The sequence below is a fragment of the Ciconia boyciana genome, chromosome 1, assembly GCF_034638445.1.
Source record: "Ciconia boyciana chromosome 1, ASM3463844v1, whole genome shotgun sequence".
Classification (NCBI taxonomy): Eukaryota; Metazoa; Chordata; class Aves; order Ciconiiformes; family Ciconiidae; genus Ciconia; species Ciconia boyciana.
In genome coordinates this window covers 74,012,640-74,037,137 of record NC_132934.1, presented here as the reverse complement: position 1 = coordinate 74,037,137, position 24,498 = coordinate 74,012,640, and the positions used below count along the sequence as shown (strand labels likewise).

General features: G+C 41.1%; 1 protein-coding gene across 1 annotated transcript in view; it reads right to left on the bottom strand.

Annotated features, from left to right (window-relative positions):
* The window catches only part of BCAT1 (branched chain amino acid transaminase 1), a 66,832-nt gene extending 50,831 nt beyond the window's left edge, over positions 1–16,001 (bottom strand). The window contains exon 1 of the mRNA XM_072874675.1: positions 15,566–16,001. Within this exon, the coding sequence (XP_072730776.1) occupies positions 15,566–15,574 (9 nt within the window). The 5' untranslated portion in view covers positions 15,575–16,001. The remainder of the gene's footprint in view (positions 1–15,565) is intronic.
* Positions 16,002–24,498: the final 8,497 nt, after the last annotated feature.

The following is a 24,498-nucleotide window of genomic DNA, read 5'->3' as shown; positions in this document are numbered from 1 at the left end:
ATGATCTTTAAAAAGATACAAAACTCGTATGTGAATTCCAAGCGTGGACCACCTACAGGAACAGCCCCTAGGGGCTCTATCGTGTTGCCCTTCAGTTCAAGGCTCCCACTGAATTCAGTGAAACCAACAGCCCATTTTTTGGGCATATGTCATGTGGCAAATCCTGTTCTCCATGAAGTCATTATGTTTTACAAATTTAAAGCAAGTAGCTAACTGCCTTTGTTAACTGCACTGAGATTAAATTGAGTTAATCCCTCAGCACTAGAAAGACATACCACAATTACTTTCTAATTGATGGAGTCATATTTTAATGGCTCCATGGCTTTTAAATCTGAAACTTGTTGATAAATGCAATAGGGAAAATTACTCCCTGGTTTAGTGCCAACATTGCCAAGGGAGATAAGCCAAGCATAAATTTGCCCTTTGTGTTTAATAGCATGGTAGATTTAAAACTGCATCCATTAAAACACTGATGTTATCCTAAAGATACATTTGAGCCACTGGGTCAATGTCTCCTCAAAAGTCACTCAAGTCTGTATCAAGTTGTTATGCAATTACACAAGCATGACAGTATTTCCTATGTTGTCGTGTAGAGCTAACAACATTTTCTTTATGGTATATGCAACTGCTTTTTCTAAATTGGAAATAGGACAGTATTTCACAGTTTTCCTTCAAAAATACTGAAATTGCACATTGATTTTATCATTACTATAAAGCCTGTATGAGAAAAAAGTGTAAAGCATTACACTAGATTAAATTTTGTTAAAAAATGGGGTTTACATGTCATTGTATCACTGAGAAACACTACTAAAATAAAGACCTGGTGATGAGTAATTCTGTCTTTACTTTTGTAGAAAATCTCAATGCTATAACAATCATTGCAAATCCTTTGGCATTTACAAAAGTAATCGCAATATATTCAGTTGTATACTAGTGCTCCCTCACATTAGTACTTACTTCCAATCTAACTTATATAAAGAAGAGTCTTAGGGGGGTTAGTCTCCTCCCAACATGTAAAGGACCATTGTGTGTGTAACACTTACGAGCACTTTTGGAAATTTTATACTTAATAGTTGTCACCTCCACTTCTGCTAGAGCTTTCCCAAACCTGAACATTCAGCTCCTGCATTTGGTCCTCAGACTGCATTAGACATATGTATTTTCAACATCTTTTAGCATCAGGATGCTCCAGTCAATGCCTCTTGGCTTTCCCTGCTGTCTTTGGCACACCTTCTCTGACTGCTATGCTGTTACAGGCATGAGACCTTGTAGCCAAAGTATTGACCTGCAAGAGCATCCAACCAACTTCGCTATTACCGCTTTTGCCATGCCTCTAGTTATGCTCATCTTTTAGGCTATCTTCCTGCATCTCACAGCTTCTCCAAAACAGAGAATCTACCTTTTTTATGCAGTCAGATCACTCATCCTTCAGCTGAAAGGACCTTCTGCTACAAAAACAGGCCCATCTCCTCCCTAAACTCCCTAGACTTCCTAGACTACATGAGTTTGCCTTAGTTTTTCCTGTGCCCTCACACTCAGTGGCTTTTGAGACGCAGTGGTAGCACCAATGTCTTTGTTCTCATTTGGGATTATCTGTTCTATAAACTGCAATTCTACCAGATCCTTCATCAAACTGCTGTTCTTAGGTTTTAGCTACCCTATTATCCCATAGGCTCATCCTCAGTTATGAAACAGGAACTGAAGATTATCAGAAGCTTCATCACTGTAAACTTAAGCTGCAAACTGCACTTCTTTAACCTGGTGTATGACATTATTTAATTTTTAAAAAAAGGCACCAGTTCTGAAAAAAAAAAATTGCAGTTACCTCTATATGCTGTGTACTTTGTCACCCTTTTTCAAAGAAATGTAATTTTTTAATCAGTTCTGTGCTCACTTAATTTTCCCTGTTGCTTGATAACTCATCTCACCACTGAGGAACAGAAAACTTTCCCTAGTGGAAGGTAGGAGTAAAGAAATAAATTGCAAATAATTTCTACAGAGTTCACACTTTCAGCTAGGAAATAATATTGGCCGCTTTTCAAAACAACTCAGAATCTGCAGTTTCACAAAATTCTTATTCATCTTTCTGGTTTCACCAGTGTGTGCTTATCCAAGTCAGCCCACAGACAGCTCTGATGTCTCCCCTCTGAGTGAGAATTTCATCAACAGCCCCAGTGCCCTGGTTAGAGTACTACCAGTGACAGGGAACATCTGAAAACCCAGTTTCATGCCCACGAAAGAACTGTAGACAGTGCTTTGTTGGCAGGCATTGGCTATTCATGGAGAACAAGAACCTAAAGAAGCAAATAAGCCACAGATACACAGCTATGGCTGCATATAGTTCCTTCTACTGAGGCAACCCCATCTCCTGCTATGCAGAGAAACTGAAAACCAAGACTATCTTGTAGCAGTCATCAGGCCCCAGCAAAGATGGAGTGAGAACTTCCTCTCAGTCAGAAGTCATATGAAAAACAGTTTTCAATGAAGAAAGTCCTTTCTGGGACATTTCTCCAAGCTAAAACAGTGTCTTACTGCTTTTTCCTGTGCTTGCTTCTGGCTACTAAGTGTCTAAGAAATATTTCATGCTCTAATTTACAATGGAAGGATAATGAAATTAGAATACTTCTCAGATTCCAGGAATCTAGCAGATCAATACATTCAATACATGACTTATACTATGGTACTGCCTACAGGCAAGCCAAATCAGGTGTGTGATGGCAGGTTCTTCGGCATTCAAAGCCATACAAATCAGAGTTGCCTTTCTCTTCCAGATATAAAATAGATTCCAACGCGCACAAATGCCACATATTCTGTGTATTGCTACAGTCATGTAAAACACTTCCATAACTTCAAAACAGTTTTCATCTGCCCCTAGGAAATGTTAATACAATTTGGCAGCCACACCACATAAAAGATGAATTGCAGAAAAAAACAGTAGTGATGTTTATAGCTTTAAAAAAAAACCAAACAAAACACCCGCTGTCAGACTTGAGAGAGAAATTCTGAATGTTGCTGTAGGGCCGAGTCATATAATACTACTTTTAATATCAACTAAAAAGATATTTACTTAATGACATCTATGAAATATTTCCAGAGCTCAGGAAGCTCATTTATGAGATCTAACAGCCAGGAATGTTTACCTCAGCTGTCATGGGAGTAGTTGCATGATATAAAAATATTTTAATGCTGTCTTTCAGTTGTATGTATGTGAACGTGAACATACACATATGTATGTGTTACCATGCAAGTGTCACCAAGTACGTTCATTGGGCTGGGTCATTTACATGATAGCATGGCATGCCTTATCCGCACAACTTCTTTTAAATCTATTCTTTTCAAAATCAAGACAGAAGGAGCAAGAAGACTAATTCTTAAATTGTATTTCTAACCACTTATCAAGCCAAACAGAGATCTTTGAGGTATCTTTGTTTGTTAGGTTGGAGCACTCTCCATATATTGGCTTGCCAGTCTTCAATAAAGAATTCTAAGAACATGTACAGCACAAATCCCAGAGCAGGCCCAATGATAAACCTCAATGTAGGCACAGATCAGCACGGGGAGGGGGGGAGAAAAAAGGACAATTTAGCATATGCAGTTTCAGTGCTTAGCTTTTTACTTAGTTCACCAAGAATTCTCATTTGTGTTCTTCTGTACTTCCAATACATTTCTTTAAGACTACTCTTACCTAACATATCTGCCCTGATGCCTTGTCAGCTGGGCATTATCACCTTACTGTGGCTGCTTGTTCGACCTTGAGCTGGCACTAATGTTGGTTAAACAGTGAGGCAGTGTAATAACAGCATACAATAAAGAAAAATACAAGGCAACTAGCATTAGCAGAAAAAGAAAGCTTCCACATTATTTAATGATAATTTTGCATCAGAGTGAAAGCATCAGGGCTTAGAACATACAAGAGTTTCTTTAGCTAAGAAAGCTGCATTGCATAAAGTAAGGTTGAATTTAAATAGTTTATAATAAAATTAGTCCAAAAGACTGTGCAGGCACTTATCCTCTGGCTTGAGCAGTTTCTTTGGTTTAATTTAAAGCATTTTAAGTAGTTTGAATAAAACTGAAATATGCTCCTCTTAAAACAAGTATCACCGGTTTTATTATGTTTAAATAAAAGACAATTCAGATTATATGAGCACAACTTATTGGTTAGAAAAACCTTAAAACAGAGAACATAAAGAAATTGAAACATCCAGCTAGTCCATCCAAGACTCATATTTAGTAACATTTATAGCTATATCACAACTCTAAAAGTGGACCAAGTTGGTTTCATGAGATTAAATAAATGCAGGACAATGTTGCCAAAGTAAAGTCATTGCAGTCAGCACTCAGGTGAGAAACTTCTCTAGGAAATAATGCCAATTTTTTGACTCAGTGTTTAAATTAATATTTGAATGGGTTCAGTAATGCCTAACCTGTTGTACAAGAAAGCCTGTATCAGTTCACCTGAATAGTAGCACGGCTAGGCAAGGTGAAGGATAACTACTTCTGAAATCCAAAAAGAATGTGTGCTTGACAAACTGGAATATCAAGAAGGCTAAAGGGAAGAAAAGAGTTCACCAGAAATAGAAAATAGATTAATTTGTTGTAACTAACTCTAAGGAAAACCTGACCAGGGATCTATTCAGCTTCAGGCTAAAACTATTTTGCCAGATATTTCAGAAAATTTACAACATGAGCTGTGAATTACACTCATACAACATGGAGTCTAAAGTGTGATCCTTCCCAATTGAAAAATACTGAAAACCTACCACCAGCCCCATCCCATACAGGACATAAAGCAGCTGTACATCTCAGCATGGTGTCCCTTTATTCAATAGTTAGTTCTGTCAATACAGTTCCTGCACAACCATACAATCCTCCTTCCTATTTTCTTTACAGAAATAGGCAAGTACTCAAAAGAAATCCTCTTCACGAATGACCTCCAAATGCAATGTACTTTAACCTTGATTTCTAAGCCCACTGCTCATACTGTTCTTGTTTGTTTTCCTTCCTATGATGCTCTTGTTGCTCTGTCACTTCCCAGTGCCATTTCCTCTGTCTTCACCCTCTTGCTCAGTTCACCGACTCTTCCCTTCTGATGGAGGAAAACAGCCTTGTACTATTAGGGGAATAGGCAGATGACCTAATGGAGCTCTTCCATCTCTAACTCCTATGAACAGTGCCTCTAAGTGCCTCTTTTGTTGGTTTGTTTGTCCGCTCTAGCATTAATTAGGTTTTTAACAAGTGCATTGTTTGCTAGAATGGCATAAAGAAAAACATGTTAAAGCAACCAGCTGGATCTAGTTGACCTATAAATTAATCTGCCTGTTTTCTAACTAGGTAGTGTCTCATGGCTATGTAATATTGTTATTGCTCAAACAAAATAAATGAAAACTCTGAAAGTCACCATGGTTCTACTGTGTTTAGGCCCAGTTCTCATTGATATGAGATCTTTTACATCAAACTGGCAACAAGAAAGGGTATAAATGCTATTACATACTTTCCCCTACCACTGTAAAAGGGATTTACTGTTAACCACAAGGAAGCTTGTGTTCGTCACGTTTTCTCTAACATTCTCTTTGCTCATCTATTCTATAATGCCAGGTACTAAATTAGCATTTCAAGATTTTATAGTAAAGTTAACTAGAGCTATGGGATGCATTTTTAGCTGCACTGTTAATACCAGTAAAAATAAGCCTAAGCACAATAAAAATTATTCTGCTTATTTTCCTCAGGGATTCAGTTATACTGGCTATATTTTTTATCCTGAGACAGCTGTAAAGGTAAAGTACAGATCTGATTTAAAGATGCATAAAATATAGCTTACAATTTATTTGTGAAATTCTCTGATGGTGGGAACTACCCACAGATCCTGCAGATGATGACCAAGGCAAGTGGCTTGATGCAATTACCAAACGATAATGTGAATAACATGAATGCATACACAGCAGAAACAAATAAAATCATTGTCTGAAGAGTTACTGAGGGTTTAGAACTGGAAGCAGACAATTTAGTGCGGGAGACCAAAGCTTCCGCAGTTTGCAAATAAATCACTGTAGACTCCTAGGGGAAAAAAAACCCAAACCACAGCAGAGACAGTGATGGATTCCAAAATGAGAACTGACATGCTTAAAGAAAAGAGCTAGCAGATAAAAACCTGTATTTAAGGACATACTCCTGTTTGCAAGCTCCCTCATAACTACAGTGGAACCAGAAGAAACAGAGCGTCAAGCCTGAATTACTGGCCTGTATAAGGGGTCATTTGTAGCTATTCTCAGAGTGCTTAGACCGTGTCCCATTTAAGTCCGTTTTGCACTGGAATAAAGGTTTACATAAGGTACTGAGCAATGATGAATCACACACTGAAAACAAAAGCTCTGGGGGAAAAATAAAGCTTTTGGAGGAGAAAGGAGTTACTTTTTTCACCACAAGTCGTGTATACAGTCCCACTAGAGATAATAAAACAGTAACTTACACAGCTGGTTCTCAAATGACACTAAGTACAATAAAACATTATGCAACTGTGCATGTGGTTGCTGGTCTGTAAAGGGCAGACATATGCTGGCTTGATATTGCATCTAGCCCTGATAACTTTGCATGGCCTATTTAATTCATCACTGAGCGTCAAATGCCACTGGTGCAAAAGCATAAGAAGCACGATTTTCTGTATTGCGTTAGGCTGTTAGTGCAGTTATTGCCTGTTCTCTGCTTCCCAGGCGGTTTGTTTAGCTGTTAAGTGTCCAACAGATGAAGCTGATAAAGCATGGCAGCAGCTATCTAACCTGGGGATCTGAATAGGCTCAATACTGCAGGTACACTCTGCCTGACTGGTCAGAGGAGTACTCCTTATAAACTTGCTTCTCTGCTATGTCGGTCTTTTCAAATGGCTGAGCACAGTCCCCATTTTTTGCTTGCAGGCAGAACTGTATACATCTAGATATGTGTTCTGCCTGGACATTTGGCCACAATGCTGCAAAAGGACCCAGACTTGAGCTTTCAAGGCTTACAGTAGATTGAGTGATCTAGTAGGTCTCTTTAAACGGGTGATGCAAGCCAGGGTAGAAAGAAAAAAAAAAACAAACAAAAAAACCAGAAAGACAGCAAGCTTTGTCTAGAGGTGTTGCAAATACTGTGCTTTCTCTTGAATTCTGATGGTGGGCTGGTCTGTATGATGCTTGCAGTTATTTTACTGTTTGTTCCAAATAAAGAACTGAGACTTTCATTATTTATAAGCTCTAAATGAATCTTCTCACTGTAATACCTGGAGGCCTTAAAAATTAATACTGGCTCTACAGTCACAACACCTAAGTGAAGGAAGGTAGAAATATCTGTCTCTTCTACAGACAGGAAATTTAGGCATAGATTGTCCCATCGGCATACGTCACACTGGTTGGCAGTTTCTTCAGAGAATTCACTGGGAGGCAGACAGGTGCCAAAATAGGGTGTGCACAGCTCCCCTGGAACTAAATCTATAGCTCCTCTTCCTTACAGAGACATACCCATCAGATCCATCACAGTTCTTCTCAAGGAAGGAGAACAAGTGTAAATGATTGATGTGGTTTTGGCTGTGCACTCTACTCACAGCTATGCCCTATGCAAGCTTCTTGCATAACAGCATACAGGTGATGGCTGCAGAAGACCTGCCTATACTAGCTCCAGTGGGTTTTAAGCCTGGCATAATTGGTTTGAAGTAATGGGAGATCTCTCCCTGGCTTTTACCAAAACCTGGGTTATATCCTTGTGACGTGTCTTTTGCTGTGTGTTCAAACACTGCCTTCATTTGATTTAACCGGACAAAATTCAACAAAGTAGAAAGGAAGTTGAAGCTTTCCTCTTGATGTAAGGGGCACTAGGAACAGAGCTAACCCACAGGAAAAATCCTTGGAACCTGTTTGAAGACAGCACCTACAATGATGTTCATGTTCTTGTTCAAATTAACAACAAACTACAGAGAGGGAACATGCTTGATTGACATCGAGCTCAGAAAATGCAAGGAACTTCTCTTGCTTTACAGGCTTTATGAGTTGCAGTGGGTGCAACAAAAGGTAGTAAGCATAATCCACCACACCAAGCAAATATAGATAATCCCATGGAAGCTTACTAACAAGCCAAGAAAAGCAGAGCACAACTACACTGTCACTGTACAGTGTCACACATTACTCCCTTGAATGTGGAAAAACACCAAGATAACAGCCACAAGAAACTGCTTTTCCTGATGATGTCTGCTCAGAAGAGGTAAAATATTTTAAACTAGCGAAAAAACTGGATACTCCACTTACTTAGTATATATTCAACTGTGTAACAACACTAAGACAGGGAAAAATCACGCATTATAACACTCCAAAATTTTGGAGTTGCATTAAAGTTACCCTGTGTGTCCTTTCTAAGTACCCTGTGAGCAAACCCTTCATCTGAAATCCCCTATCAATTGCTGACAGTGCTCAGAGCAAACTGGATTCTGCCCAGGGAATTTGAGAGCAAAATAGTACTGAGCACGTTAAAAGTGGCCTTGAAAAAGTGTGGTCACAGATGACGTATTTGTAGAGGTGTCAGCATTAAGCACGCAAAGCAGAGGCCCTTTGCCAAAATTATAGCATGCTAAAAGGTCATCACAAATCAAGAGTGATACAGTCTCTATTAGAAAAATGGTAACTTTGAAATACTAAGAAATGGCACTAGTAATGAAGATAAATAGGCCTATGAAAAGTAATGTAGGCTTGTCCTCTTACAGTTCAACATCTGTATTGCTGATCAACCAGCCCTGCTCAGCTCAATAAATCTAAATTGACAAATGACTTATTTATAACATCCCCATAAACCAAGGGTTTTGCCCACATGAATATCAATGCTCTTGACTAGAATGTCTCTGTCATTTCTGAATTTATGAAGCTAATCTTAAGCATCTTAAAACAGTTTAGAATTGGATCTGATTTGTCCACTGTTGAAATCCAGTTCACCTGGAAATGGCAGGACAGAACATTAATTTTATATGTATGTCGCAATAAATATTTTGCCTAATTGACATGATGAAAACATTTCTGGCTACAGCAAAACCCCTTAAAAGAAGATCCAAAAGGAAGCAATTGTAAATGCAGCATTTTCAGCTCAATGGAGAACCAGAAAGGAATGCTGATGTTACTGAACTTCTATCTTCAGGTGTCAAGAGAATCAACCTGTAAATGCCAAAAATCATCTCTGAAAAGGTGTTGAAAGGCAAAGGATAATATTAAAAATTGAAGTTATTCTAATGGTACAGACACTTGCCAATATGAAAAAAGCATAGACCACAGAACTTGTCTTTGTATTCTATAAAGCACTGTGTAATACTGAGGACAAAGCCTGGGCCATGGACTGGGCCACAGCACAGGATCAGATTTAGAAAAAAGCACAGCTGTGTTAGAAGGATACAGAAAGAAGAAAAACTGACCAGAACCAACTACAGTCAAACAACCCAATGGACTTGCTTTCTGGTTACAGAAACAAAACACTTCCCAGCATGGGAAACTGTTTCATTTGTCTCGCAAACTGCACTTCTGTTTCTAAAGACAGTTAATCCAGTTCAAGGCAGAGTCTGCAATTCAGTTCCCATGCACATATAAATAGGTTACAGCATATCTAACCACCATACTTGCTTATAAAACAAATAATATACTCATAATGGATAAACGCCTCAAATATATGAGCATGTGAATACAATATGATTATTTTTTTCTGTGTGCATGCATGTATATACGCAGCTGTATAGCTGTGGCAAAAATTGTGGCTGTGTAGCCACTGCATGCTATAATACCCTATGCTACAACTACTACTTCATGTTGTGTAAGGAATAAACTTGGCTCACATTACATTTTTATACTAGTACACAACTATTCATTTTCTATAGCTTTTACCCCCTATACTTGAGGCAATACTTTCTAGCAATTAGCAAGGGTTCTTTTGAGTTTGCAAGTAGGCACTGCCACAGTATAGGGCAGGATTCCAAAGGACTTACAGTTTTGACTCTTAACACTAGCACTGACTGTGACCTTGATAATTTGATGATCTTCATAAATCTTGATGTTCTGTTCTCAAAAAATTATTACGGTAGTTCTGAATGTTTTAAAAATATAGATCCTATTAAAAAAGTGACTTACACTTCTATTCGTCCAGGATCAAAAACTTAACCTCGCCACCTGTTTCCTCAAACTTTAAAATCAGGGAAATAAAACCTGCATCATGCATCTGGTAAGAAACTTACTTAACAACTAGCCCGCTAAATATGTTGAGGATACTGCAAGTATTAAAATTTGTTATAAAGTTTTCTTCCCCATATTGTTTTGATTAAGAATTTCCTTTATTTTACTGGAGAGGGAGAAACTCCATGTATCAACAGAAATTACAATATTACTGCTGATTTTAAGTGGACTTTATGTGATTTTTAACTAATTGCATGATGATATGCAGTTGTATAAAACCTTGTGAATTACTAATTTTGTTGTAAGAGTAGAATATGCAATTTTGTATGGTACATTTATCTATTATATTTAAGATATAGTAATTTAAAGTTCACATTCCAGAAAATCAAGAAAGGTCTCTTTTCTTTCAGTGCTTCATATTGTTTTGCCAGTGTTTTATTTTCCACATATCAAAGGAAAAATTACACAATTTAGAAAATCTAGCATCAAATATTACAGAAGTGAAAACTACTAGACAGAACCTTTTCAAAAGCTGTAAGAATTCTAACAGTGCATTGAACTTTACTTGCAGTCAGTTGCATTGAAAAGAAGTAAAAAGAACACCTTGTGCATTCATTTCGAAACCAACAAGAAGCTGTTATTTTTTTAAAAAGCCAGCAGTATTATAAAAACCCCAACCTTGAGAAAAAGATGTTTGAATCCCTGAGATACCCTTTAACTTTCCCTTGACATTAGTAACATCCCTAGGAGTTTTTACATACCTCTTCCCTTCCCATGGCCAGTGCATACTGGTACAATGATCCTTGTTTAAAGAATTATTCTTAAAAATACACGGTACAAAAAAAAAAAGTCTAGCAAAACCAGGATGTATTCTGATTATGAGAAAAAGTACTAGCTTGGCTTTCGAACACGGATCGTGAAAGCAGGAACAGTACTTAGGGGAAAGGTGTTGAGAGTGTAGGAAGGAGGTACAGTCGTCCTTCCTGGCTCAGTGGTAGGCAAACTGATGGAGTATTGATAAACCTTACCATGGATCCTAATGAGGTAATTAAAGCAACAAGGCTCCCGGGGAGGGGGGGAACCAAACTGAAAACAAAACCAAAAAACCCCCCAAAATCCCCAACAAACAAACTCCAAAGGGTCCAAATAAAGTAGCATTCTCATGAACAGACTTGCACCAACATTACGGTTCAACCTCTTCTGCTAAGCACTTGGAGTTCCTCAAGATAAGGAAGAACAAAATATTACTACTATACTGACATGTTAAAGAAATTGCCTTCTGCATAGAAATCTGCCTATGCTGGTGACTTTAAAGACCATCTTTGCACAGAGTTCTTTGTATTGTTAAAAGCCCAGCAAGCAGAACTCTGGGTAAACATGTACTGATCCACACTACTATGTCAAAGACTAAGACTGGATTAAAAAAAAAAAAAATCTTAGTTCATAAGCTTTTTTCTAGGACCATAGGAAAATCCAGGCTGGAAGGGGACTCAGGAGGTCTCTAGTCCAACCTCCTGCTCAAAGCAGGGTCAGCTCTGAGCTCAGACTAGGTTTCTCAAGGCTTTATCCAGACGGGTCTCGAGAGCTCCCAAGGATGGAGACTGCACAGCCTCTCTTGGCAACCCGTTCCACTGCCTGACTGTCCTTGCGGGGAGAATTTTTTCCTTATATCCAGTCTGAACCTTTTTTGTTTCAATTTATGCCATTGTCCCTTGTCCTCCTACCATACATCATTGTTGAGCCTGGCCCCATCTCCTTGATTTTCCTCTAGATTTTGGAAGGCTGCTATTACATCACCCCAAAGCCTCCTCTTCTCCAGACTGAACAAACCCAATTCCCTCAGCCTCTCAGTGTCAAAGTTTAAAAAAAGTTCACTCTCAGTAAGGGTAATGCCAATTCAAGCATTTATTACAGAAGTGATGACCCCTAAGACAACAGTCTAACTAAAATTAAACAAGTAGACATGACTTGTGTGGCACTGATCTCTCTGAATGCTAGTGGAAATTAATACAATCAGAACCTTGTGGAATTAAACCCTATTCATATACTAGGGGAAAAAAAATAAATTTTCTGTGTTTACTAGCAGTGTTTTTATCAAATATTGTGTGAAATGCTCCAATAGGCAAACTGAATTAGCAATAGCTGTGTACCTACTGAGAAGTCATATGCTGCACTTCATTAATGCATCAGGTATACTCTAAAATAAAACTTGGAACAAACTGCAGACCTCAAGGGAAGAAAGTAAATGAGTAACTCTGTTGAAAGGGTATTATGACATTAGTTTGTAAAAACAGTAATAAACTATGGGCCAAGATGCACAAAAGACAGATAGGTAAAACTTCTTTATCATTTTAAAGATAGTTTCAATTATTTAGTTCACGTTAACTCTTTTGGATCTTTTGATATACACACCACAGGGCAACATTAGGACTTTCCTTAAGCATAACACTGGATTTTCATCTGCAATAGCATATGGTAATATTTGCTAAATTGCCCTTCTACAACAGGTGCTGTATTTTATGATGTAGTATTACCTGTCCCTTTAATGTATAAAGTCATAAAGTAATGAAATTGTTTCCAAGGTAAATGGGACCACCCATTCGCTTCATCATATGTAAGAATTGGGGGTGTCAATTTGCAAGCATGTAAGTGACTATGAATAACAAATTAGGGTCACGTACTACTTCAATTTATGCCCAAGCAACACCAAAATTCAGACATTCAAGATGAAGGTTGTGCATTTAATCTCTACATTACAGCCATCGTGGCAGCTAGATAGCCACAACTTATTATCAAAAGTCACAATCAGTATTGAGTGGCTTGAGCTCATAGAAGTCTCTGATGAGCTTATCTAGCACTGTGGAGTACATAATATGTCACTGTAGTGACATGAAGATGCCAGTCCTCACGTGCGTGGCCTAAGAAGGCTAATTGTGCAAATTTTCCAAACAGAAGTTACCCCTTAGCTCCTTCATTCTAACACTGAAGGTCCTGCCTTCAAACCTACTAATAATCTGCAGTTCACTATACATTCAACTATGATTATTCATTTCAGAAAATGGCATAACATAAGGAAGTAATGAAAATAATGTCTGTTCTGATCCTTTAGCATGCCCACACCAAATAAATGGTTTTAAAATGGCTGAACAAATTCAGCGTAACCGAGTGCTTACACAGTTAATGAGCTGATTTACCTCCTTTCCTAACGTTGCCCTCCCAGGGATAAATTCATCACTAGTGAATTCCATTTGAATTATTTTCATCTATCAAATTAAACCAAGGATATGGCCTACAGACTGGTTTAGCAAGGTAACAACTGGGTTAAAGCTATCTAATGATTTGCAATCTTCTTTTTTACCTATGACTTTGCAGCAGATTTCAATACTCAATTTCCATGGGGAAAATCAGAATATCCACTGGATCACACAATGCTAGGAGTGCTAGGCCTGTCAGTAGCAATCAGTGCAATAGGTACACAAGGCAGGACTGCAGAAACCAGAGGCATAATTCATTCCTTATACATAACATTCCTTTAAATAGCCCAGAAAGAGAGGCTTGAGGTTGAGTTGGAAATGGTTCAAGAAGAAAGGGACGGTTGTGACTAAAAGCAGGAAATGATGAAGGGGGAGATGAAGGGATAAGGAGCTGTAATAATACTGTTGCTTACTGATACCTTTATAAATTTATTGGGTTTTGCATAAGTATTGTGATAATCAAATGGTAATTTTCTGCACCTTTGATACATGCTCTGCAAATACACAGTAACAGCCATAACCCTGAAGAGCTTACAGTCTGCACAGATGAGGCAAATAAAGGGTAAAGGGCTCAGAGAGAACTGACTTGCCCAAGGCTACACCACTTGCAAGTGACAAGAGTGCACTTTTACTGCTGCAGCTACTGCTTCATGCTGTCTTTTCTACAGTAAAAATACAAAGCAAAGTTAGGTTTTGTGCAGGTGAGGAGAACCCAATGAGATGTCAGCGCGGCTTTGAGCAAACAGGCAGGTAGGTCTATGGCTTGCCTGCTACTTGTTTTTTGCATGGGCATGCCAGATCATTACTGCCAGGTGCTGGATAACACGCTGGAGACCATGTCCTCTTTCCTAGACGCACAACAGGTACATCAAAAGTGATATAAAACATAGTCCATCTCACTCCTTGACACACTTGCATTCTGTCCCTAAGCATTCTGGCTGGGGGCAGATGCTTGGGTACTTTCCCCGAGCAGTTTCAGATCAGTTTTCTGCCATGGCTGGTCTGCCACTCTCCAGTTGCAGAAAGTGCAAATGGCACTAATGAGAGCCTCCTGAGGCTCCTCCAGAGAACTCACCCATTCTAGCCCTGCCATTATCAGTAGCACTTGCACCACTGCTAGACCCACCCAGGAGAGAGCAATGTTGACCAGACCTAGGATGGGATGAGAGTAACACTTGTCATCAGCAGCAGAGAGGAGCTGGGGAGACACCTGCCAGTCACATGCCTCTTGTGCCCATAGTCCATCTGTTATAGTTACCCAAGGAGAGCAAATAACTCAGTCTTGTTTTTCCTCAGCTGTTAACTTTGGCATCAGGCTGTGGCTGTGAAGCTCACAGTCAGCCCAGCACAGGGCTTCTTCAAAACCCAAGAATTATTCTTGGGCTTTATACCACAGGGTATAAAGTTGCGGTGATGCTCCCTCAATCTAATTGAAAAGCACCTGTGCTATATCCATGCCCTTTGTCTTGACAACGAAGACTTCTTTTTAATCCCCAGATCAGCCTCACTAAGCAGAACATCATAAACATGACTTTTATCAAAGGATAGTTCCCACAGATGCTCATCTCTCACATTAGTGTTCACTACCGACGATTCCTCTTCCATTATTTAAAGTTATTTCAGAAATTACTCAAAACCTCTAAATACGTGTTACCGGGTTTTACTCATAGTCTATTTTAGTACAATGGCAGACATAAGACCTATAATAAACTCATAGGCATAAAAAAGCATGATGCTCACCAGGAGACCATACATTTTGCAGTTTTTTTCTTTTTAATCATTTAAGAGTCCCACGTTACAAATAAACAGTAAAAAAATCCCCCCCCCGAGGAAATTATACACCTTCCCTTCCCCCCCCTTCTCCCTCCCGACTCATTATTTCTTTTCCACACACGTTGTCTGCAATGAAAGGACATGGAAAGAGGTAGAATCACACACATCCTGCTTCTGAATCTCAAGCAATAAATCTCCTGGGGACAGAAATCTCCTTCGCGAAGCATAAATAACAATTAAGAGCATCAGAATCTGTAAACACAAATCAGTGAACTACCGCGTTCCTTGTTTGCCAAGGAAAAGTCCCTTTGCTACTCCACATCCCCCGAAGGATGGACGAGGGGATTTTGGCAGGAAACCCGCTCCGCTTACCTTGATCATGCTGGCAAACGGGGGGTACTTCCCTGCCGCGGCGGAGCGGGCTCTCGGCGGGCCGCCGCTTGTTTCGGGCAGCGCTCGTGCTGGAGCCCCGCGGATCGCCGAGCCCCCGGGTGCGGCTACGGCGGCGGCGCGCTGCGCGGGCTCGGGGCCGGCCGATCCGCCCGCTGCCGCCGCCGCTGCTTGCTGCTGCCGCTGCCGCTTGCGGGCTCCGATTGCATCAGCGGGCGAGGGCGGCGCGCACGCCGGCCGCCGCGGGGGAAAGCGGCGAGGGGCTGCGGGCCGCCCCGTCTGGCTCCTCCTGGCGGGCGCGCACACCGCCCGGCGGGCCGCCCCGCCGCCTCCCGCTTCGCCCTCGCTCTCGGGAAGCACCGGCAGAGCCCCACCCGGGGACGAGGGCGGCGGGAGCTAACCCACCGCCCGCACCTATCCGCCGGGGCAGGTCGGCTTGCAGGGTCGGTCGTGGCCCGTGGCTCGCCCCTAAAATGGCCCTGCATCATGCGCTGCGCCTACCAAGCAGAGACAATTCAGTGCTTTTACTGTAATTTATACTAAGGATAACACGTTCTTCTTACTCCTCGCCCTTCACAAGCATTAAGAAACTCATCATTTTCAGTCTCTGAGTCATTTCCTCCTCCTTGCGTCCAAGTTGCGTCTGACACACCAAACACCTCGCAGTTATCCCTCCCATCGCTAGCAAGCCCTTCAGCTCTCTCGCTGCAAGGCAGGCTTTCCCCAGGCCTTCCGCCTTCCACCACTACGTGCACAACTTGTGCTAAGTCCTCCAGCACTGGCCACGAACACAGGAGGGGCCCACGCAACCCATTTTATTTGGAGCTAGCTGGGATTGCCACGTTTCACAATGGGGCTCGGGGTCCTTCCCCTGCTCACCAGTGCGTAGTCCATGCTGAAGTCCATGTAGCTACACCTCCACAGCTCTTCGTACCTCAGCTGGCCATCCTACAGCTAGCTGGCAGGTACTACGGGTACTACTGTGTCTCTGATTTCTATGCGTAGGTACCTGGCAGGGAGGTGACCAGCACCTGAAGACAAGAGAATAAACATCAGAGGCCAGTCTTCTCTTTTACTTCTACCAGTGCTGCTGCCAGTGAAACTGTACAGCAGTAGCACAACAAAACGGTGAATTTGTAAGAGAAAATCCCAGTGTAACCACAGTGTAACGTTCACAACGCACTTACTTTCATCTTTACTGATTTTACGGTTAAGTCTTTTCTTCCTTTACTACTGTTTTTGTAAATGTTTTCCCCTTCTGATCTGCTTGAGAGGAGTTGTAGAAAGCCATTTCATCTCACTGCTGCTGTCAAAAAGTGTCAGGTTCTGCTTTGCATGATGTACGTGAATTATTCTCTCTTGTACGGTGCCAGAGATTGGTTACATAAACATAAGGAGATCTCTCTTCCTGCCACTCTTCAGCCAGGTAAGAAAGTGCTATTTAATGGAGTTACAAAAATCTGGATTCCAAAGAATCATGGGTAAACCACGCTACCCAAAATGAAAGTTCATGTGAACGGTGATGTTCTAGTGGCTATTTGGGAGAGAAGAAAGATGGAGCAAAAAACAGGAGGCAGAGAAGGCAGCAAAGAAGCATCAGACAGATACAATTCATCACCAGTGAACTACTACTCAGCGCTCATGAGAGCAATTCAATCCATTCATGATGAATGATCTTCAGATTACAACCACAACGCAGGAACAACCATGCTGGGTCAGGCCAAAGGTCCATTTAATTCAATATCCTGTCTCTGACAGTCGACAATAACGATGCCAACAGAAGAGTTACAAGAACAGCACAAGCACAGAGGGGCACTTTCCTGTTATGCCCTTTTTGCCTGAAGGGGTTTGTACCACAGCAATTTCCTGAAAGATGGATTCTTTAGGCTTAACAGTTCTTCGTGGATTTTTGTTCCGTTAATTTAATTGTTCCTTGAACCCATGTAAAATTTGGCATCTATAAGATCTTGTGCTAGTGAGTTCCGCATTTTAGCTCTGTTCTATGGAAAAATACATAATTTTGTTTTATTTTGAACTTGTGACTTGAAAATTTCACATCATGCTCCCTTCTTCTGATATTGTAAGACTGTAAACACAAACGAAGATCAAAATACTCATCCCCTCTATGTCATTTGTGATTTTACAGACTATTGTTGAATCCTCTGTCAGCCACCTCCTTTTTCCAGGTGAAGAGTGCTAATCTTTTTAGTCTTAATATAAAAACAGTTCCATACCCTTGATCATCCTTGATTTAGGATGGGGACATGAACTACACAAAACTCTCAAAATGCAGGTCACCATATTTACTTTTAATTTGATTTTTTCCCTCTGTTTCTTTTCCTAATAATGCCTGGTATTCTGTTTCCTAATTTGACTCTTCCTGAGCACTAAACTGAATGATATTTTTACAAACTTTCTAATTCCAAGGTTTCTCTCCTGAAAGGTAACAGGTCATTCATAACCCATCACTGTTTACATAAATTTAGCATTTTTTTTGCCATGTGCATCATTTTATATTTGCAGACATTGTTTTATGTTATTTTGACAACTATGTATTCAATTTCATAAGCTCCTTCTGCAACTCTTTGCAGATAGCTCTAGTGTGGCTGAATTGTTTAACACCATTACCCTGAAGCTTTTAATCTCATCAGCAAACTTTGTCCTTTCTCTATTTGCCTCCATTTCCCTATCATTTTCTCAATTCCACAGACTCTCTCCCTTTTCTGTTTCTTATCTTTTAAGCAATTAATGAGAGCAACCATAAAAGCACCTTTCTTATTGGGAGCTTATTCTCTATGAGCCTTTGGTAAGGGACCTTGTCAAGTCTGTTGGAAATCCAAGTCGATCGTATGAATTGGACCTCTACTGTCTGCATGTTCATTGAATCCTTCAAAGAAGTTTCTAGATAGGCAGGTCAGGATTTCCTTTCAGAAAAGTCATGCTGAGTCTGTCCCTCAATGTGGTATTTATCCTTATATCTTTTTGCATTCCTTATTACAGGTTCTACAGTTTCTCCAGACTTAACTTCAGTATCCCGAGTCCCTCTAGAACAAAAGCTGTTTGAATGCAATTTTACTGTTTCCAGACCTCAGGTTGCCAGTCGGAATAGTATCGTGCTGTGAGCCCTTTTTCTTTTGAAGTTCTCTGCATCATGCTCCACCACAGAGATACATTTCAAGTTATCCTCAAACTACTGCCAACTACTGAGGTACAGAACAGAATCCATGGCCTGGGCATAACTAAGAAAGAAGAGAAGGAAAGGAGAGGGCAAGGAGAAATGTTATCTGAATTACAGAGGATTCATGCAAAGCCAAAACACCAAGTTGTCTAGGATATATAGTAAAAAGAGATCTTTTTATTGGTCAAGCTGGCCCTGAACTTCCAAATAAAAACCAGAAAAAGGAGACCAAAACTCAGAGAAGCTACAGAACTTACCCCAAAACTTGCATCTTGCTGCAACACTCCAAAAACTGAAATTGCCGTTGAGTAAATGTGCCATACAGACATATTTTTGCAGTGTTGGCTTGCATTGTCTCAATCTAGTTACACTTCCTTATGTGGGATGTTCAGCTCCAGAAGTTATCCAAGGGGCATTGACTTTATTTTTACCTCTACTGATTCAATCAGTTGTATGATCAATCAATAACATAGATTTTCTACGTTCTGACTATTTCATTTTCATAAAACAAGCCACTGTTCATTTCTACGCTAGATTTTCCATTAATGCAAAGCATTCTGTGAACGCTTGACAGCACTGTTAAACTTTAGAAGTTTCGATGAGTAAGTTTTTCACAGAAATTAGAGAATTACGTAATTTGTATGCTGTGAGTCCAAAGTGTTTCCACAAGTTCTAGAGATTCACAAGGTGAATAGGAGCTGTGATACCTGGGGCCCTAGAGGCAGACTATGTTTGTAGAGTGGCCACAAAAACCTGTGATTAGTATGTTCCATTCCTTTTGCTGGTCTGCACAGAAGCCATGCAGAAGAGCACAGCATTCCTTCTGCTTGCTGTGGGCTTGTGAGTGAAATTTTTGCAGAAGACCGAAAGGGTTTCAGTCGTGCACGTTACCCAAACCAGAACTGAATAAACTCACATTTTAGCCACAGAAATATGAGGAGCTACCATTGGGAAAATGAAAAGGCTCTATGATATAAAGCCAAATGGGGAATTTTGAAAGAGGTAGCTTGTATAATTCCATAATTCTACAAGGAATGAAGGGCAGAAGCCCACAGCTTGATACACTTTCAAAGGTTTCCTCTTATAACGCTGCTCTGCATAAAGAGGATAGAGCGAAGGTGGGTAGACACCAGGTTTTCCATTTAAAAGAAAGATGGGATTCTGATATTTTTTTCCTTTTGAAACGGAATGAAAAATTCCTGTAGTAAAATGTGGGGAAAGCAATTTTGATTCAGTCAAAAGGTATCATTTTGACAAAATTTGTGTTTCAGTTTTATTTTGATCTTTTAAAATTTTCAAAGCTTTTTGTAATATAAGCCCTTTTGAAATGTGTTCCAAAGCTATTTAAAAAAAACAAAAAACAAAAAATAAAATATTTTTCAAAAGTATCAGAATGGTATGTTTTGATCTTTCTGAAATACTTTGCTTCTATTTAGCTTTTGTACTAAAACTCAATCATGCTTAGTTTCTGCAACTGCATGAAAGTGCACTGGCACAAATATTTAAAATACGGAAACATCAACTTTCATCTACAATATTCTTCAGGGAAAACCTGTGACTGATTTAAGTCTCAAAACTAAAACTCTTCAGAACAATTAAGAAGGTAACTGCAGGACATAATTTCCATAAAGCTGCCTTGCAGAACTGGGAATACGATTGTGGAAAGTTGTTAAAGTCCTGAAGTAAGTAAGGGAAAGAGAAACCTTTGGGTGAGAATTGTGTTGGTGTTGTAGAAATTTCCTAACAAAAAAAAGAAAAATGTGTTACGTAAATATTATATGTATCTGTGTGTTCATATATGTACAAAATATTAAGGTAAGATAATTTTAAAAATTATTTTTATTTCAGAGGACACGTCATTTAGAGTCTTGTCATTTTGGGCTACAACAGAATGACTGGAGAAGCTGAAATAATAAGCTTTCTACACAGAAAGTGATGGCTGCAATTACTAGTCTTCATTTTGGAAAAGGAGAAGAAGAAACAGTTAGGATTCTTTGTGGAAACAGAAAGGTAAAGGCACAGTGGCCTCTCTCGTAGTCACAGGCACATGTCACCTCACAGACGGGCTTGAGTGAGATGCAAGGTTTCAGTGGACGTTATTTTCCAGAGAAGCAAGATCTTTTTGTGGCAGTACCTCCTTCTGGTGCTCATTTCCATCCTCATGCCATTTTTCCACCTCCTTGGACATGCCAACTCCGCTGTGTGCGGGCTCTGCTGTAAAATGGATTAATAGAGTGATCTGGGTTTAAAAAACCCAGATAAAAAGTATGGGAGTAGAAAGTAATTGTTATAGATGCTGAAGGGTGGGAAGCGTCTAAGCTGGCATCCTCACAAAGTAATAGACTGCATAATTATACTCTCAGAAAGAAACATTAAAAAACAAGAGTCGTGAGAGAAGATAAAGGGGAAAGCAGCCACAGAACACCTGACAACCAGGAAAACACTAAGAAAAAGGCTGAAAGGAAAAGGCCTGCATGTGTGAGGGTAATTGGAACCAAATAAACACGTCTCTTGCCCTTTCATTCCCACCCACTCAGAGAAACAGCATTTTATGCATTCTTCCTGAACAAGCACTTTGTGAATGTGTCACTTATTTCTGCCCTGAGAGGCAAGAAAAACATTACGCTCTGGGAATTAACCAAGAACAGAGCTTATTTTCACTATTTCTTCCAGACTTCTGTTTTCTAGCTCCTCTCCTCTGCCTCCTCACAGCCTCCTCAGCGGCGGTGGGGCAGGGCCTCTTCCAGAAGGTTCCAGGCCACTGCACCTGCCTTGCCTCAGCGCTGCCCACCCCACAGCCCTGCCGGAATGGGGCTAGCTTCCTCTGTGTCTCAGAAGGTAAAGTGTCAATCATGCTTCTGAAGCGAAGCCTTCAAAAGGCATTTAAAATGAGCTTAGGTGCACCAGAGGTGGGAAATGGGGCTTAGGGAGATGCTGCAGGTGGCAGCAGCACCTCAGAGGCTGAGTCAGCAGCAGAGCCCTCCTCAGCTGGCTCCATCTGAGGCTTTAGCACCCGGGGCTACGCGGATCCTGAGTTCTCATCAAAATCAACCCACTCCTTTACCTTTTAAAGGAAGCGCCATGATTCCTCACCAGCCCATTTTCCCCATCCAAGGTAATTCCCAAGATTTCATAACCGCTAAGTTGCTCCTTTCTCCCCCACTCAGGCCTGCTTAAAAACTGGCAGAAAAGCAAGAGAGGGGCAACACTTGATATTTTGTGCTGTTGTGTTTTTTTCGGGGGGGGGGGTGAGCAAGTTGAGGATAATTCTCCACATAAGTTCATAGAATCAGAGAATCATAGAATCGTTTAGTTTGGAAAAGACCTTTTAAGATCATTGAGTCCAACCATTAACCTAGCACTGCCAAGTCCACCACTAAACCATGTCCCTAAGCGCCACATCTACACGTCTTTTAAATACCTCCAGGGATGGGGACTCAACCACTTCCCTGGGCAGCCTGTTCCAATGCTTGACAACCCTTTCGGTGAAGAAATTTTTCCTAATATCCAATCTAAACCTCCCCTGGCGCAACTTGAGGCCATTTCCTCTTGTCCTATCACTTGTTACTTGGGAGAAGAGACCGACCCCCACCTCTCTACAACCTCCTTTCAGGTAGTTGTAGAGAGCGATAAGGTCTCCCCTGAGCCTCCTTTTCTCCAGGCTAAACAACCCCAGTTCCCTCAGCTGCTCCTCATAAGACTTCTGCTCTAGACCCTTCACCAGCTTCGTTGCCCTTCTCTGGACACGCTAAGTTAGATGGTTAATGATAAAAGCCACTCAGCCAGGCCACCTGAAAGACTTGCTGCTGAACTGCTTGGTTTCAATATGAAAACTAAATCAATATTTAAAGACTGACCTAATGTGATTTTTTGGGGTGGTGTAAAACATTTTGGGCCAAAAATGCCTTTTATTTCAAAGCAGTAGAATTAAATTGTAGAAATCAATGTGACGTCTTGATTTCTCTGTTACTGGAAGAGCTTTTGAGTCCCTGGAGAAAAGGAGGCAGCGAGGCAGCTGGGCTGCGGCAAGTGGAAAGCCTGCCTTCCCAGTCTCCAAACTACAACCCGACTGCTTCAAATCCTGCCAGCCGAGAGAGGGGCCAACGTGCAGCGTTTCGGCATGAAAAGCTCTCTATAAAAAGCTCAACATCTGCTTCGTGTTTTAAAGCCACACTGCGGTTCCCCAGTCTAAACCAAATCAAGCTTAAAAAGACTCTAGAAGTACAGAACAAACCGGCCCGATATTTTCAAGACATTTTTCGGGTCCCACTTACCGGCTGTAGGACTCCAAACTGTTGGCTCGTTGCGTGGCTGATTTGAAAACAAGACAATAAGAAGTATCTTTTGCCCTCATGAGATATCGCCACCTGATCTCCAGTCCCCGGCTTTACAGGTATAACCCCGCTCGCTGCCTCGGGGACCCTGGGCAGCATGGGCTCCCTGCTGGTGCTCACAAGGAGCCGCCGAATCCCGCGCAGCCCCCGGGCCCTCCCCGCCACCCCGGCGGGGCTCCGCCGCCTCCCCGGCGGCCCCCGCGCGTTTCCCTTCCTCGTGGCTCCCCCTGGCGGCCGCGGGCAGCCCCGCGCCCCGCGGGGGCCTCGGCCCGCGGGGTGACCGCCGCCGCACCTGATCGCAGATGGGCCGGTTCGGACCCGAACCGAAGTTCAGAGCCAGGCACCGAAAAAAGGAAAATAAAGAGGTTGTGGGTCACCTGCGTTTTGCCCGTGGTCAGCTCCGCTGCCAACGCAGCGGTGCAGGAGGCCAGTTCTCGGTTATAAACATCTCGGATCTTAACGAGATCTATACCCCTGTACCAAACAGCAGGTTAAACACTGTTGCCCTTTCAGTAGAAAAAGTCCTGTACGTGGTAAGTCAGCTAGGAACCCAACGCTTTTATGAGCTTTCAGCATCATATGCAATAAGATACTTCAAACCTCTATATTTTTATAGGAGATCCATTACATTCCCCACCAAGTGGTACTACTACTTTCAATGAAAAATGGTATGTGCTAGAAAGTATACAGGAATACACATGCTTTTCAGCAAGTATACCTCCAGATATGCACTACTTCAGCACGTAAACTAGACATGTTAATGACTCGTAAAAAACACATAAATGCATTTCTGTAACTTGATCTTAAGCAATATCCCAAATTATCAGTCGTAACACTTAGTTTGAGATAATGAATTCTACACCAAATTACTCCCCATCAGTCCTGTAATTTTTCTGTAAATTGTTACATATTTGAGGAGGATGCTTTAGCATATAATAATTGTGCTGAAATTAGGCTTGGCGAGGGACTACAGCAGCTGCAGAATCTCTTTGTTGGACTGAGCATGAGATCCAAGTCTTCTAAAAGATGCTTTAATATGCCATGCCCAATACTAGAGGGGTAAAGCTTAGAACAAACGGGCCACAAAGGCTAAATTCTGCTGGGTGACTTAGTCTGGTAATGGCACGCTAGTGCTGTCATAGCTGGTAACGGCAATGTGAAGGGTGGAAGTGACAGCCAAGGCAAGCCAGGACATACAGACAGGAGTCCAAGGGCTGGCAGTGACATCTGAAGAGACAGCAGGGAGGCATACATACTACATCTGGTTTAGGGACGTGGACTCTACTTTCCAGCCTGATAATCAAGTGAACTAGAAAAGCAACAACTTTTGATGAGTCTGTACCTTGAAATCTGGCAAGGAAACAATTTTAAAGTAATGCAATAAAACCTTGCCTTTGACATCT